Genomic DNA, 14,123 nt, shown 5'->3' on the forward strand with positions numbered 1-14,123 from the left:
ATCTGGTTGAAGTGAGTTGTTTCCCCCTCCGTCCCAGACTCGGGGCTCAGTCAGACACTGAACCTACACAAGTGCAACATTATTCTTTGACTCTGACAAATGATGAGTCCAACACTGTAAGTTGATCAGCTGTTGATAACTGTCAGTTGTCTATCGATGTAAAGTTAAGACCGTTATCCCGAAAAAACCAAAAGCCCTCTGCTCTGAAAATGCACACCTCCTCACCACCTGCCAGACTCTATTAAGATATTGCTCAGTTTAACAGTTATAAACATCTACTCCTTCTAAAAGATTACTGATGATTTATTTTGTGTCAACAGACACTGATTTTGCAGACATCCTGCCTTAATTTTAACTTTAATTTACATGAACCAGGTAAATAAAAACAGAAGCTCCAAGCCAGAATAGAAATTTCAAAGATGAACATGCTGGCTGTAGTGTTGCAGCAATTATTTCAATTTAACATGTTTACTTAATATCATGGTCATTTTATAATTCAGTAGGGTAAATGATTACATATTTCTCCTTTAAATCATTAGAAAAAAAATGCATTTTAGACAATAACGTGAAATGAAAATAGTTTTTTTAAAGGTGAAACAAAACAGAAAGAAATCAAAACTAGAGTGCAAGTTGGGTGAGAGATTCTGCTATAAAGACATGAAGCAAGTTTGCAAACTGCTTCATAGAAAATAACATTTACATGTGTGCAAACATGTCTCAGGAAGTGATTCAAACATAATTTAATCGAGCTTTTACTTTTTAGCTGAAGGCTTTGGAGTAAAATATTAAAGAAGACAGTACACAGCAGACGAGGTCTCATCACTTTATTGTGATCGTAAACATACAGTGGTGTCGGGGAGGTTTCAGTATTGTTTCTAATCAAATTAAATCTGAAATCAAATGTTAGATTTGAAATAAAAAGCCCCATTTTAATTGTGCAGAAGAGGCCAGTCGAAATACTCCACATGGTTGTTTTTTTGGCATTTACTTTAAGGACTGAAGTTAATTAAACTGCACTACTAATACTTTGCTACAGTATGTCTTGACATATACTCACAACCAGAAAACTTCCTTCAAAGCTCTAGAAAAATACACCTCTAAAAGTGCTTAAAAAACAATTAGCAATCTACAAACTTCTTCCCAAAGTGGCTACGGGACATTAAAGTGGTTTAAGCGACATGACATCTTATCATCACATGTACAGAATAACTTTACTAAAGATTCTCCTCAATATGTTACAACAAAACACAGAAATCTTTTCAGTTTGGTCCTCGTGGCCAGACTCTGACGGCAATCTTCACTTCAGTGAAAATGATGCAGGAAGAACTGAGGGTCAAATGATTTCTAAAATTATACGGAGACTTGTCATTTTATAAAGACATAAGCCAATTACTCCGATATCTTTAAGGCACGAGCGTGGGTTTTAAAAGGTCACAACATATACAGTAGTCTGCTGAGGAGGTAGAGCGACCGAGAAATCGTTGGAAGACACACAGATCCATCAATATAAAAGGACATCTTTAAGAAATGTTAGCAATCACTTCGCAAGGATTCAGCCGAAGGGTAACAACAGTTGGTTTGCGTGACACCGAAAAGCCGATCTCCTGGATGTTTTGCTCTACCCTGTTCAAAACAGCAGGAACGCACATAAAAAAATACATCTGTTCAAGACACTCATGTACACAGAGCGACACTTAAAGAGCACGTTTACCCTGTAGTGCAGCATGTTTCACAGTGATTACAAAATTCAGCACAGTACCGTGTTGATCCACCTTGTAGTGTGATTTGTGCTGCTGTTGCTGGTGACTGACGAACTGCGGCTACTGTTAGGGTGATTAAAGGATCATGCTGGTTGGTCAGTTTTTTTAGTTTTAACCGTACTATTGGTAATAATAAAACTGTACTCGTCCAGTTAATCGCTGAGATCTGGGAAAGCAGAGACAAAAAGAGAAGGGGAGCATCAAACCTGACTAGTTAGATTTTAAATAAACCCGCTACGTTATTTTAAAAAGAAAGCAAAGACGAACATTAACGACTTCCTGCTTCAACTTTAAAATCTAACTTTTGAAGTAGATGTGTGTTTTTACTGTGCAACAAGGGATTGTTTACATCAATTTAAAATATAAACAGAAATGATCTAGAAAATCTGATCAAACTGCTGACTTGTTTACAACCTGTCATGTTTGTTGCCCCGTCCAACTTCCCTGATGTCTCTGTGTTATGAGATCTCAGCTGTTACTTTGGCGAGCAAAAGACAGAAATGATGGCTGGATTACACCAACAAACATTAATCCAAGATGAGATAGTTACACTCAGAGTTTAGCAAAACTAGGTTTAAAAACAGCAAACACAGATCTAAAATTAAGCAGAGCTACGTTGAAGAAATGTTAAAATATTACACTGTTAGATAAAAAGTTAGTTAGCCTACTCATGATGACTCAGCAGAGAAGCTGCAATTTCTCCTGCTTGAGAAAAACCTGTTGGCCGAATGAAAGAAAGAATATGGCAAAAAATAATAGAGGATTAAAAAGGGAGAACTTCACTGTCAGGAAAAAAGAGCTGCAGCTGGTTTACTGTTTTAACAGCAACTGGAGTGAAGAGAGAAGAGGCACATCATAAAAACTTGAATTGGGTTTAGTCTCTCCCTTAACTTTTCTTCAACATTTAGTTCATCTCAAAAAGGCAAAAAGTTAAACCCCCTCAAGTGTACATTTGACATTAAATCTAGATCACATTTTTAATTGTAGTTTAAAGTGTTGGTGCAAAAAAATTAGATTTAATTTCGGTTTAGAGTAAAAACTAAAGTGAGTTTTAAATGTAGTATTTCTTAATTTAAAGCTAGTTTTAAAGTTCAGCGCAGCATAATTTAAAGTTAAGCCATGATTTATCTGATTTAAAAAATTAACCCTTGTAGGTGAAACCCAGCCAATAAGATCTAAAAGTGTAATAAACCAGACAAGCCTTTAAGTTTAAAGAGGTCAGATCACCCCAGATACCTTAAGGAGAACTGGGATTTGCCCTGACAGGAGTGTTATTTCAGTGCAGCAGGCGTGTGGGTTCATACTGTATTGGATTGATGGTATTTTATTGCTTTTAGTTTTCTCTCCTCAGAGTTCTCCTCTCAGTCGGGTATGCAGGTCCTCCTGGTCGATCTTGCGGACCTGTTTGTGCCAGCGGTGGTGTGCCAGCAGCGCCACATTCCTGGCCGATATGGCGCTCATCTCCATGGCACTAGCTGCCCACTCAACGGCGCTGAGGTAGTAAAGCCGGTCGTGCAGGATGAAGGGAGGGGTCTTGCGGTGCGGCGGGCGGTAAGAAGGGTAAGCCAGCCAGCGAGTCTCCGACACTGAGTCCCAGGAGACGAACATGTCCTGCAGTTGCTCCTGGGACAGTGGCTGCGGAGAGAACATCTTCCAGACTTTCGTCTGACTGGCAGGGGGTCGCTTGTAACCCTTCGGGATGTGCACGGGGTCCAGAGAGCTCAGGCTGTTGATGATGCAGCCCTTTGAGTCTGTGGTGAGGATGTCGGACACGGTGAAGTCCGAGGCGGGCTCCGTGGTCCCGAGGTAGGACATGTTCAGCAAGCCGTGCACCAGGGTGGAGACGGTCTGGTGGTAACGCCCCGGGTAGTAGGACGGGATCGGAGGGGAGAAGCCTGAGAAGGTGATGTCAGACTTTCCCTGGTGAAGTGGCGTTGCTATTACCACGATGTCATACAGAGAGTGAGCAGAGCCCGATTCTCCGACGTAATTAACCTCATAGAAACTGGCTGTGGTGCCTGAAAGGTGGAGATGAAGGGAAGTGAAGATGAAACGTTTGACATTTAAAACATATGAACATACTAGAGGAGTCACGATTCTCCAAATCCACCATTCACTTTGACTTTCGACCTTAAGGTCACAATTCGATGGCTACGCCATTGTGACACTGCAAACATAAATGTTACAATAACCATAACTGCTCTTAACACTGCCGCTGCAGGAGGAGAAATGCATTTTGGCATCTCCTCCCCCTCTGCTGTCCCATTTTTGTTTAGAATTTATTGTCAGTCTGCAAATAGAAATGAGTTCAGCGTGTATAAATCTACAAATTCTTATACACAAACACACACCCTCTTTCAGAAAATGGCAGATACTTAAATGATGCAGTCAAAAAGATCACAATAAAGTAATTCAATCTAACTTAGACACTTCTGCAGTCTGAAAAAGGTGTAGGCTGAAGCTACAGCTTACACCTACACTTTTAACAGCATATTATATACTCAGGCACTGTCTTAAGTTACATGGATTGTTTTATGTGTATTTTCAGCATCTAAAATTCTACTGAATGATCAAACATTATAGGAACACTACAGGCAGCTGTGTGTCTTTGTGATCCTCTGAATCTTCGACGTGTTGCTGCTTTTCACTTGTCATTGACATTTGTTCTGCTTTTAGATTTTTAGATTCGTCGGGTTCCCAGGCTACAGAAATCTACCAGTGAGAGAAAATGACCAAAATGAAGGATGTAAATGGTACCTGACTTGGATGGTCGAACTTTGACTGAAATGGAGGTCACTCTGGCAGGGATGAGTTCACTTTTGCTGTGGTACAGCAGTCCTGAACACACTCTCTTATTGCCTCCATCGACCGCCCACAGGCCTGAATCTGCTCCTGCCAATGACACGGCCCCTGGATGACAGCATAAACACACAGTGACCTCAATTTGACAACGTTTTCAACAACAACGGTGTATCATTAGAAATGTGTGTGTTAAATTGTAAAAACATACCCACAAAGCCATTGATGCGGACGCTTTGGCCATAGTTGACACGCATGATGGGAGCGACAATATCGTTGAGGAAGATCTGCGAAAAACCTTCACCCATCATCGTTTCCTCCAGGGTCTGATTCACCAGGGTAAGAAAACCATCGCCGCCCATCGCGTGCAGGAGCCTTTCCACGCTGGAGAACGAGTAGCCGTACTGCTGATACTGGTAGATCCTGTGAATACAAAAGATTTGCGTGCTCATTAAGACGCCCAACAGAACAAGGAACGGTTCTAGGTTGATATTCCAGGACATTTAGTAGCCATGACAACCGCCTTTCTTCCTCACCTCATGAATTTGTCCAAAATACTCTCCACCCACATCTGCATTCGGAGGAAGTTGAAGCCGTATCGCCACAACATGCGCAAGAAATTGACTATAAACCAGTTACTCTCTTCAAACGTGAGCTCCTTTCCGTCAAAGATCGCCATTTTAGAGGGGACATCTTTCCTCGGAGGAATACCTGACAGAACAGGAAACATGAGCTGGGTTCAAATACACTGGACCACACACGTTAGGTTTTAATTACTCATGTATTTGTTATGACACTTTAATTTAATAAAAGCTGATTGATTTTTACCTAATTTTTCAATGAAGTGCTTCATGTGCAGGTTCAGAGGATGGATCACCGAGCCTCCCGTCTCGTATTCGTACTCCCCGATCTTCACTGTCGCTAGTCGCCCGCCGACGTTACCAGGTTCAAACACATCGATCTTCACGCTGGCTCCAAACTCCTGCCTCAGGTAAAATGCTGCTGCTGTGCCACCGATGCCTGCTCCCACCACAGCTTTAAAGGAGCAATGACACCAAAATAAACCAACTTGCAACGGGCACAGCTGGAACTGTTCTCTGCACAACAGCTCAAATCCCAGAGATATTAAAATGTTTGGCATGTTTGCTTACTTAAGTTTTTAAAGTGATTAATCTGTTACCACAATTGTTTGTTATTATCTCACAGCTGAGTAATTTAATGAAATGATTTAGTGATTTTATTCCTTCTGAGGAGGCCTTATAGTTTTTTTAATGGTGAGATCATTTTAGAAGTGACCTACACAATTCTGAGATCCTTATTCAGATAAATTAATGGTAAAAAACAAACTACTGTCCAACATCTTATGGATCAAACTAAGACAAGTATAGAAAAGTATCTCACACTGTTTTTGTTTGAAATGGTGTTAAAAAAAAAGTTAATGTTGTGACTATGGAAATTGGACAAACACAAACACACCATGTCTGGCGAGACTGAGACTTTATGATGAAGATAAAGGTGTTTGATAAGATCTGGGACCCTGTGCAAACATCTTTCAAGGTAAGGATTAATGTACTATATCCAGTGTAAAGCTTATTGTTGTGTATGTCTTTTAACTTTTTTATTTGTATGAACATTTGTAAAGGTGCTCTGTACTTATTTTAATTTTACTGTGGCTATGATGTGCTATGTTTGTTTTGTTTCTTTCCTCTTTCTCCCTGCGTTTACCTGTCAGAATAATAAAAAAATATATTAAAACTAAGGCAAATATCTCATGAAATTCTTAGTGATCTCTCATACTGACTAACTAACTAATGAATTTGACAAGCTCCCCTCTGGGAGGCACTGCAGGATGTCCAGAAGAACAATGATCGCCCAGTCGTCTGTCATTTGAGGAGGAGCAAAATCACATTCCTTCTACTCTACAAATTTAATTGCCCATCTTAAAGAGCAATCATCCTGGTCAGTGCAATAAATTTGTGAAGAATTAACAGAAACAGGCATTACCAAAAAAAAATTGTTAGCAGTAGTTTTGTTAATGTTATTTTGCCCAGTGAATGTGTACATTTTAAAAAGCATTGTCTTTTACTTCAGCATCTGCCACCGGGTCATCACAATAAGAGCAGACATAATAGTATGGTAAATTCACTACAGGAGAGCCTTGATGTTATATGGTGTTTTATTAGATAAATAATCAATTATTAATCGACTATTAAATTAATCACCAACTGATAATCGATAAATCATTTTGAGACAACTGAGGCAAGAAAAATGGCCAAATCCTCTTATTTCAGTTTCTCAGGTGAGAACATTTTCTGGTTTCTTTAGTGTTCTATGTGAATAAATGGAATATGTTAGGGTTACGGACATCTGATGATGTCATCTTGGTCTTTTGGAAACACTGATCACCATTTTTCACATTTTCTAGAAAATAATCTAAAGATTAATCAATGATGAAAATAATGGTTAGTTGCAGCCCTTGCTTTTATGTACATATCGGATATCTGCAAAAATCCAATATTGTCCCTTGTAAATATAATAGGAACTCAATTCTATAGGAGAATAATACTTTTCTATCCAGCGATGAAGCAAATTTCAGAAGATGGAAGCATCAATAAATAGATGAGGTACCTGCAGAAAGGATCACTGATGTGTTGTTTGTTTTTAACATGAACTGTGGGACTGTGTCTCACCTATCTTTTTGGGCTGATCCTGCAGTTCTGGTGCTGAGGCTAGACTTCTTCTTCCAGTGTGCCAAAGCCCCAGGAACAGCAGCGCTCTCAGTGACAAGGTTCCTGGATTCATCGTGGGTCTCTGGGTTAGCACTCTGCACCACGGAGCATCTGTACAGGAGAAACAAACAAGCTGATAAATACAAGTCAACAGTCTCTATCAGTCTTGGTCAAAGGTTACACTCACTGGGTTTCAGACGAACACAAAGGAAAAACAATAACTTATAATGCAGCTCAAAGGTAAACATGGTCATGTCTGTGACTTTTATTAAACTTTACAAAGAGACAGCACAGTTGTGGACAACTCACTATTTCAGAAGTCACTACAGGAGGTTCTGCTGTTGGTCCAGAAGTAACCTTCACTCACTTCACCACGCTGTTACACTTTAAGATAAAGTTGACGCTCGGTAAAACTTTTCCCTGTGAACTTAAACATAAAACTGAAAGTGATCAGAAAAGCTACAATGAGAGGAGAAGAAACAGTAACTAACTAAACTTGATTAACGGCTGAATCACGTCCGAGCACCGTGAACGTCTCTAAATATTGAGACACACTTCCGGGCACGCTTACTTTTGATTTTCACAATAAAAGCCTTAGAGACAAACCTTTACTAATGAGGAATTACAACGATGGTTTACTAATCTTGTGTAAATGTGTGTGCAGTATTAACAGGATATCAATACCTTAAAAAATATATCTCAGTTATCGTCAACACTGGTATATCGCAACACCCATATATAATCTCAAAGAAGAGAGATAGATAGACTGGGAGACTGGGGATAGACTGATAAGATTTTTTTTCTCAAATTTTCTGTGGATATCACAATAATATCGTCATTATGAATTATTTTGGTCATGATAGTAGTGTAAATCTGATATTGTGACAGCCCAATGTATGTCATAGTATGTCTTAATATTGTCGTGCATGCTATGTATATTGTTTGCCTATGTTAAGAAAATTAAATTAAAAGACTGTGGCATAAAATATATATCACAAGTCTGTGTTGCTGTAATAATAATATAATTAAATTTTAAAAAGACTGTGTCATATGCATAAAAAAAAATCACAGATATATTTTGTATTTATCTTCTTCTTCGTCTTCTTCTTCTTCTTCTTCTTCTTCTTCTTCTTCTTCTTCTTCTTCTTCTAGTAGTAGTAGTAGTAGTAGTAGCTTTATTATTACAGCCATAGTTTTTACGACAGATGTTCATTTGAGCATCATTGAGATCATACAACAATTAACCTTCCAAAGATACAATTCAACATATAATGTTATGACAAAATTTAAAGAGTGAGAAATCAATTTAGGATACTTTTCAATGCTGTTTTATTTTGAAAGGTCAGGCGTGTGCCGTTAACTGACAGGAAAAAAAGGGACTCGTGCAGTTTTGCGGAAGTTGTCATCTGTCTGCTGTAATTTCTCGGAAAAAAAAACAAATAAATATTGAGTTAATTATTGGGTTCATAAGAGTTCATTTGCAATGGTTATGAATTATAAAAGTGTGACTGTGACGGTCTATTCATTCATTCAGCTTGTTTTTCAAACCTGCTGAGAAGCAATTTTGAAATCCGATTACACAAACCGGAAGAGGAGTTTTCTTTTTCTTTTTTTAATTAAACCGAGTGCGGAAGTAAAGCGGAAGTGGTGTAATCGTCTTCTCGTCTTGAACCATGCTTGAATGGAGGTGACCTTAGTTATTGTCAAATTGTAAAGTAAAGCAACCAGTCGACCCGTTTGTCGTGGACACGGTAGGCAGAGCCAGTCCGGTCCGGTTTAGATGTTAAACTAGTGTTGATTATCAGTGAAGACTTTGAGGAGAGAGCAGCACGAGCAGAGATGGCAGAGGCACACCAGGCGCGCATGCAAAATGTGGTGGAGGAAATGGTCCAAAGCCTGGAGAGGGATCACATTCGTAAGATGCAGGTAGGTGGCTTATTGCTTTGTTTTAAGCATCCTGATCCGTGCAGCAGGTTGTATGTGTCACGTGTCTCATCATCGGATGGTTTCTTGCTGCAGGGTCGCATGTTCAGCTGCAGCGCAGAGTGCTGTGACCGCCCCTCAGACTCCATGTCTCAGGTGCATCAGTGTATCGAGAGGTGTCACACTCCTCTGGCCAAAGCTCAGGGACTGGTCACCTCAGAGCTGGAGAAGTTTCAGGTGAGAGACAGAGATGATATCCACTTTAATCACTGTGCAAATGTTCCCCTTTCAGCATTTGCAGGACTCTTCAGGTGGTCAGCTCACATTTAAGAGCATCCTTTCAAAGACTATGGTCAGTTTAACTCACTTTGGGTAAAACGTGGCTGTGTAATTAAATGAAACAGATCAATGTAGAAATATGCACCATGGGAGCACAATAAAAGATAAAATAATGCAGATTTTAAAAATAGTTTTTGCCAATGGTCATTTCTATAAGACTGACCACAAGATTAGGTAATAATCCAGGATATCTTTAAAGCCTCTGGTCATTTTGTTATTTGTTTATGTATTAATGTAGTGGTGCATATTTACAAATCCGCATGGAATCAAATTCAGTACATTCAGTTAAAAAAAATAACAGTATACTCATAGTGAACTCAGGGATTTTGGTGCACCTGATGGGCATGAGCCGTGATCCATTGTCCACTTTCACATCCTTAATTTTTTTATGCTGCTGGAACTATAACTTTACAGTGTTTTTTAGGAAGTTGAAGTAACTACATTTATTCCTCTTACTGCAACTGTGTTGCTTCTTATCTGAGGAATTTTCAATAATTCAGTATATAAACAACCTTTATGTTTGCAGCCAAGAAATCAGAGCAATAGACTTTGTATTAAGTTATAGGCAACAGTAATAGCAGCATGACACACAGCTGATATCTTATCTGTCTAAAGTTCAAATATTGTCAGCATCCTCTGTAAGTCAGTGAATAAGAGAAGAGTAATCTATCTTCATTTTGTGCTTCATATTTTCCATTTACATCCACAAAGCAATGTAGTGTGTAACCATCTTTTTGTTTTCATTTGTACCAAAATATTCTATTTTCTTCTGACTCACAACTGTAACTGAGAAAAAAACGCCTTTTTCCCAACACAGATTTTCTTACTCCCACCTCATCTAAACACTGAAACAAGACGGCTCAACCAAAACACAAAACGATTTTTCTCAGAAATAAAGATAAAAGAAACAGTACAGCTCTGAGATAAAATACAAAAGCACAACTCCTACATGGAAATCAATATCATCACCATATCCTTTGATATTTATAAAAATATACAAACTGCACACTTGAGGAAAAATTTCTGTTAATGTGAGATTCTTTCATATACAGCAACTTTTCCCAACGCTGTCCCACAGTCCTTGATAGGAGGCGCCTTTAAGTTCCTCAGAAGAATTTGCCTTCAATCAGTCATTATTGACGTTTTTCACCTGCAAATCTCTAAATACGCCTACTGGGACTTCTGTCTGTTTTTTATTAAGTCTAACCTATTTTTTTATCTCCTCTTTTCCCCCTCAGGACCGCCTCACCAGATGCACGATGCACTGCAACGACAAAGCGAAGGATCTCTTTGACTCCGGTGCGAAGGAGGCGGCCGTTCGCTCGCTGATGGACCGCTGTGTGGGCAGCTGCGTGGACGACCACGTTAACCTGATCCCCAGCATGACCCGAAGGCTCAAAGAGAATCTGGACTCTATAGAGCAGTGAGGGTCGAGGTGGACGGCTGGAGACGGCCTGAGATCATTTACACACATACACACACACACAGCACAGGTTTAGTCAACTCGGCCAGTTTGACCAGTAACAGCTGAAGAATAGAGGGGCTGAAACACCATGAACGGGTGGGGAGAGTGAAGCTTGAACAGATTGTGTGTTGTGACTCTGACTGATTTAAAACTGCTCCCCCTGAGATATGTCATTGTACTACGCATAATCTACAAACAGTAACCTCCCTGGAGAGCGGGAGCTGAGAGGTTTTGGCTCGTTAGATCTTTGTTCATTTGCGACGAGAAAGAAATCCAGTGCTGCGTCTGGTGTCATGTCTTTGTGTGTGAACAAGAAACCAGTTGAGAAATGCTTTCAAGAGACCTGAGAAGTGTACGTTTTTAAAATAATACTCACTCGGTGCTTATTTGAGTATGAAATTTTAGAATATACAGTACATCATGTTGCAAGTGTGCATTTATTCATGCATAAAGCTGTGAAAGTCCTTTTTGTTAAACACCTCTCAGCCAGATTTCATTACTTACGTTTCTCCAGTATGAGCCCTCCCATCATCCCTCTCTCTTTTTTTTTTTTTTTGTCATTTTGTCTGCTCTGTGATCGTCTGACCTCCAGTAGTGAGAGGTGTTTATATATCTGGATTAAAAGTACTGTATGTATGTGTATGTGTTTTTTGGACTCTGTTTCTTCCGCAATATCAACAATTTGAGCTGAAGGAAGAGTTTCAACATGCTTCAGTCCTGTCCTGTCCTGCAGAATACTCGCAAAAAAACTTGAAAATAGGTCCAAACATACTGGCCGCATAGACAAAGGTGAAAAACTTTCTTAAATGACTAACGTTTCGATGGCAACTGCGTCGTCATCAGAGTCTCAGAACTAATAAAACTTTCTAACCTTAGTGCATGTTTGAATCTATTTTCCAAGTTTTTCCCATCAACAACATGAGCTCTGATTCCCAGTATTGAGAAAACACAATGACAAATGGCAGTGATGCTTTTGTTACATGTTTTAATAATGATTGCAAAAGAATATTCTCAGTGATATACAAATAATGGTACAAGAAAGGCAACACTGTAAGGTGGCAGTCTAAGGGAAATGCAGGAGAACATCGTTCATGAACAAATACAAAACATAGTAAACACAACGTAGACCCTGCTGTACATCCCACAATCTGTTCATTTGGTCAAATCAAATCTATCATTGATGTACAATTAGAAAAAGTATTATTTAACAGCTGGTGAAACTATTTTAATTATGCAACCAATCTGGTGAAATGGTTTTCAGTAATGACAGAGGAGATCTACACAGGGAGACAACAAGGAGCAAGATGCTAGGAACACAGGTCAGCAGGCCACAGAACAAGATTCAGCAAACAGAACAAGGTCGATATAGTGTGATGATGTCCATAATGCTGAGGGGACCATGGCATAATTTTCTGATAATTCAAAGAATTCTTAAGCCAACAGGACCAACTGGGATGTGTGATAATCTCTGACAGGACTCTTAAGACTAACAGTTTGTTTTGGGTCCTTTACAAATGACCGATGGAGAGGCTAGAGTACAGAATAATAATCTTTTTTTTTTGCCAGAACCATTACTTAGTTAAGTTTTTCTGTACTAAAGCCTTGATAAAAACAGCCTCTCCAAACTTACATAACTGGAAAGCAAACTCAAACACCCAGAAAAATTAGTCCGACAAAAAAGACAAATCACCCGCTAAAAGTTTTTGTCCCTGTTTTCACAGATGAAAATAACTTGGAAAAAAAATCCTGATAAAACCCTTTTTTTCGTTTGTTCTAAAGTCATAAACACATGACAGAAAACAATTTAGATCAGACTTAGTAAAGTGGATCACCAGATTTTTTAAAAATCTCACTTGCCTCTTGTGGCTTCCATCCGAAAGCTTTGATTAAAGCAGCCTCCTCACATAACTCACATAGTTAGAAAGAAAGCTCTTCAGTCGTCACATTTATTTTTATCTAAACCAAAAAAAGAAAAGTTGTGGCACCCACGTATTTATCTTAAGAGACACTGGCAGAAAACTACATCTCACATAATTTCATTTGCAACGCACTTTTCATGTGTATTTCCAGTCAGTGTTGATAATGGCTGTAGTCGATTGAAGCAATAAATTCCTCAGTGCGTGCTGTATCGACTGGGAAAGCTGAGTTCTCCTGCCTGCAGAGCCATGCAGCAGCGCCTACGTTTACCAGGATGCATTGTGTGAAAGCACCCACGGCCATGTTGCTGTGTATCACCACTCTAGCCTGAAGCTATTACTTTGGCTACCCAGAGATGGAGACTTTGAATTCAAGCTGAAATGGTCTGTAGTTCTTCCTTAAATCCTACTTCACCACTGTGACATCACTGGACACAGGAAGAACAGCAGACTTTGCAGCAGGAGAAGTCAACTTTCCCAGTCAATATAGCACGAACTGAGGAATCTACTGCGTCAGCTGACTACATTCACCATCAACACTAACTGGACATCCACATGAAAAGAGCACAAATCTCCCTTTGATGCTTAATTTTCAGTCAGTCTGTGGATAACTGTTGGAAATGTTTGTTGTAATTAATATTAAGCCTAGAATCTGCTAATTTTCATCCAACTTTTTTCCCTTTTGATAAAGATCAACTGTTTAGAACAGAGGAAATCATCCTGAAGCTGCACCATTTTGCAGAGAAAATGTGTGGGTTGAGTTTTTTTCAGTAATCACCTGATAAATGACAATGATATGACAAAGAAGCAATCATTGCAGGATTAGTCATCACATAATAATACATAATCACTGATATTAACAGAATAAAACTGCTGGACAGCTCTGTCAAATATGTCCCCAAAAGTAGGAAACGAGGATCCAGCATAACGGAAAGGAAAATAAGCACCAAAGGACACCATCAATATTTATCAAGAGTAACTTGTGTACAGATGCATAAATACATGAATAACTGCGCAGCTGCAGTAAAGATCTACGCTGGAAAAACAGATCATGTAATAGCACCACAGCCCACATGAATGGGCAGTTTTATTGGCTGTCAAGAATTGTACTGATATTTTCTTTTGCAAAAATAAATCCATACAAAAACAACGTAAAAAATAAATAAATGCCTCAACTTCAACTTTGAACTTA

At 39.1% G+C, this 14,123-nt stretch overlaps 2 protein-coding genes across 2 annotated transcripts; one reads left to right on the plus strand and one right to left on the minus strand.

Moving 5' to 3' along the window:
* Positions 1-2,691: 2,691 nt before the first annotated feature.
* On the minus strand, positions 2,692-7,835 carry pcyox1 (prenylcysteine oxidase 1). The gene is made up of 7 exons (XM_084746406.1): positions 7,598-7,835; positions 7,250-7,399; positions 5,388-5,594; positions 5,096-5,270; positions 4,771-4,982; positions 4,518-4,670; positions 2,692-3,778 (listed from the first exon to the last, which is right to left on the minus strand). The coding sequence occupies exons 2-7, from the start codon at positions 7,359-7,361 to the stop codon at positions 3,108-3,110; spliced, it is 1,530 nt and encodes a 509-aa protein (XP_084602532.1). The 5' UTR covers positions 7,362-7,399; positions 7,598-7,835; the 3' UTR covers positions 2,692-3,107.
* Positions 7,836-8,923: 1,088 nt separating this feature from the next.
* timcc (TIM double twin CX3C motif chaperone) lies at positions 8,924-11,531 on the plus strand. Its single transcript, XM_084746579.1, has 3 exons — positions 8,924-9,214; positions 9,308-9,448; positions 10,789-11,531. The coding sequence occupies exons 1-3, from the start codon at positions 9,128-9,130 to the stop codon at positions 10,975-10,977; spliced, it is 417 nt and encodes a 138-aa protein (XP_084602705.1). The 5' UTR covers positions 8,924-9,127; the 3' UTR covers positions 10,978-11,531.
* Positions 11,532-14,123: the final 2,592 nt, after the last annotated feature.

Source organism: Lutjanus erythropterus, chromosome 20 (genome assembly GCF_056507025.1).
Source record: "Lutjanus erythropterus isolate fLutEry1 chromosome 20, fLutEry1.hap2, whole genome shotgun sequence".
NCBI lineage: Eukaryota > Metazoa > Chordata > Actinopteri > Lutjaniformes > Lutjanidae > Lutjanus > Lutjanus erythropterus.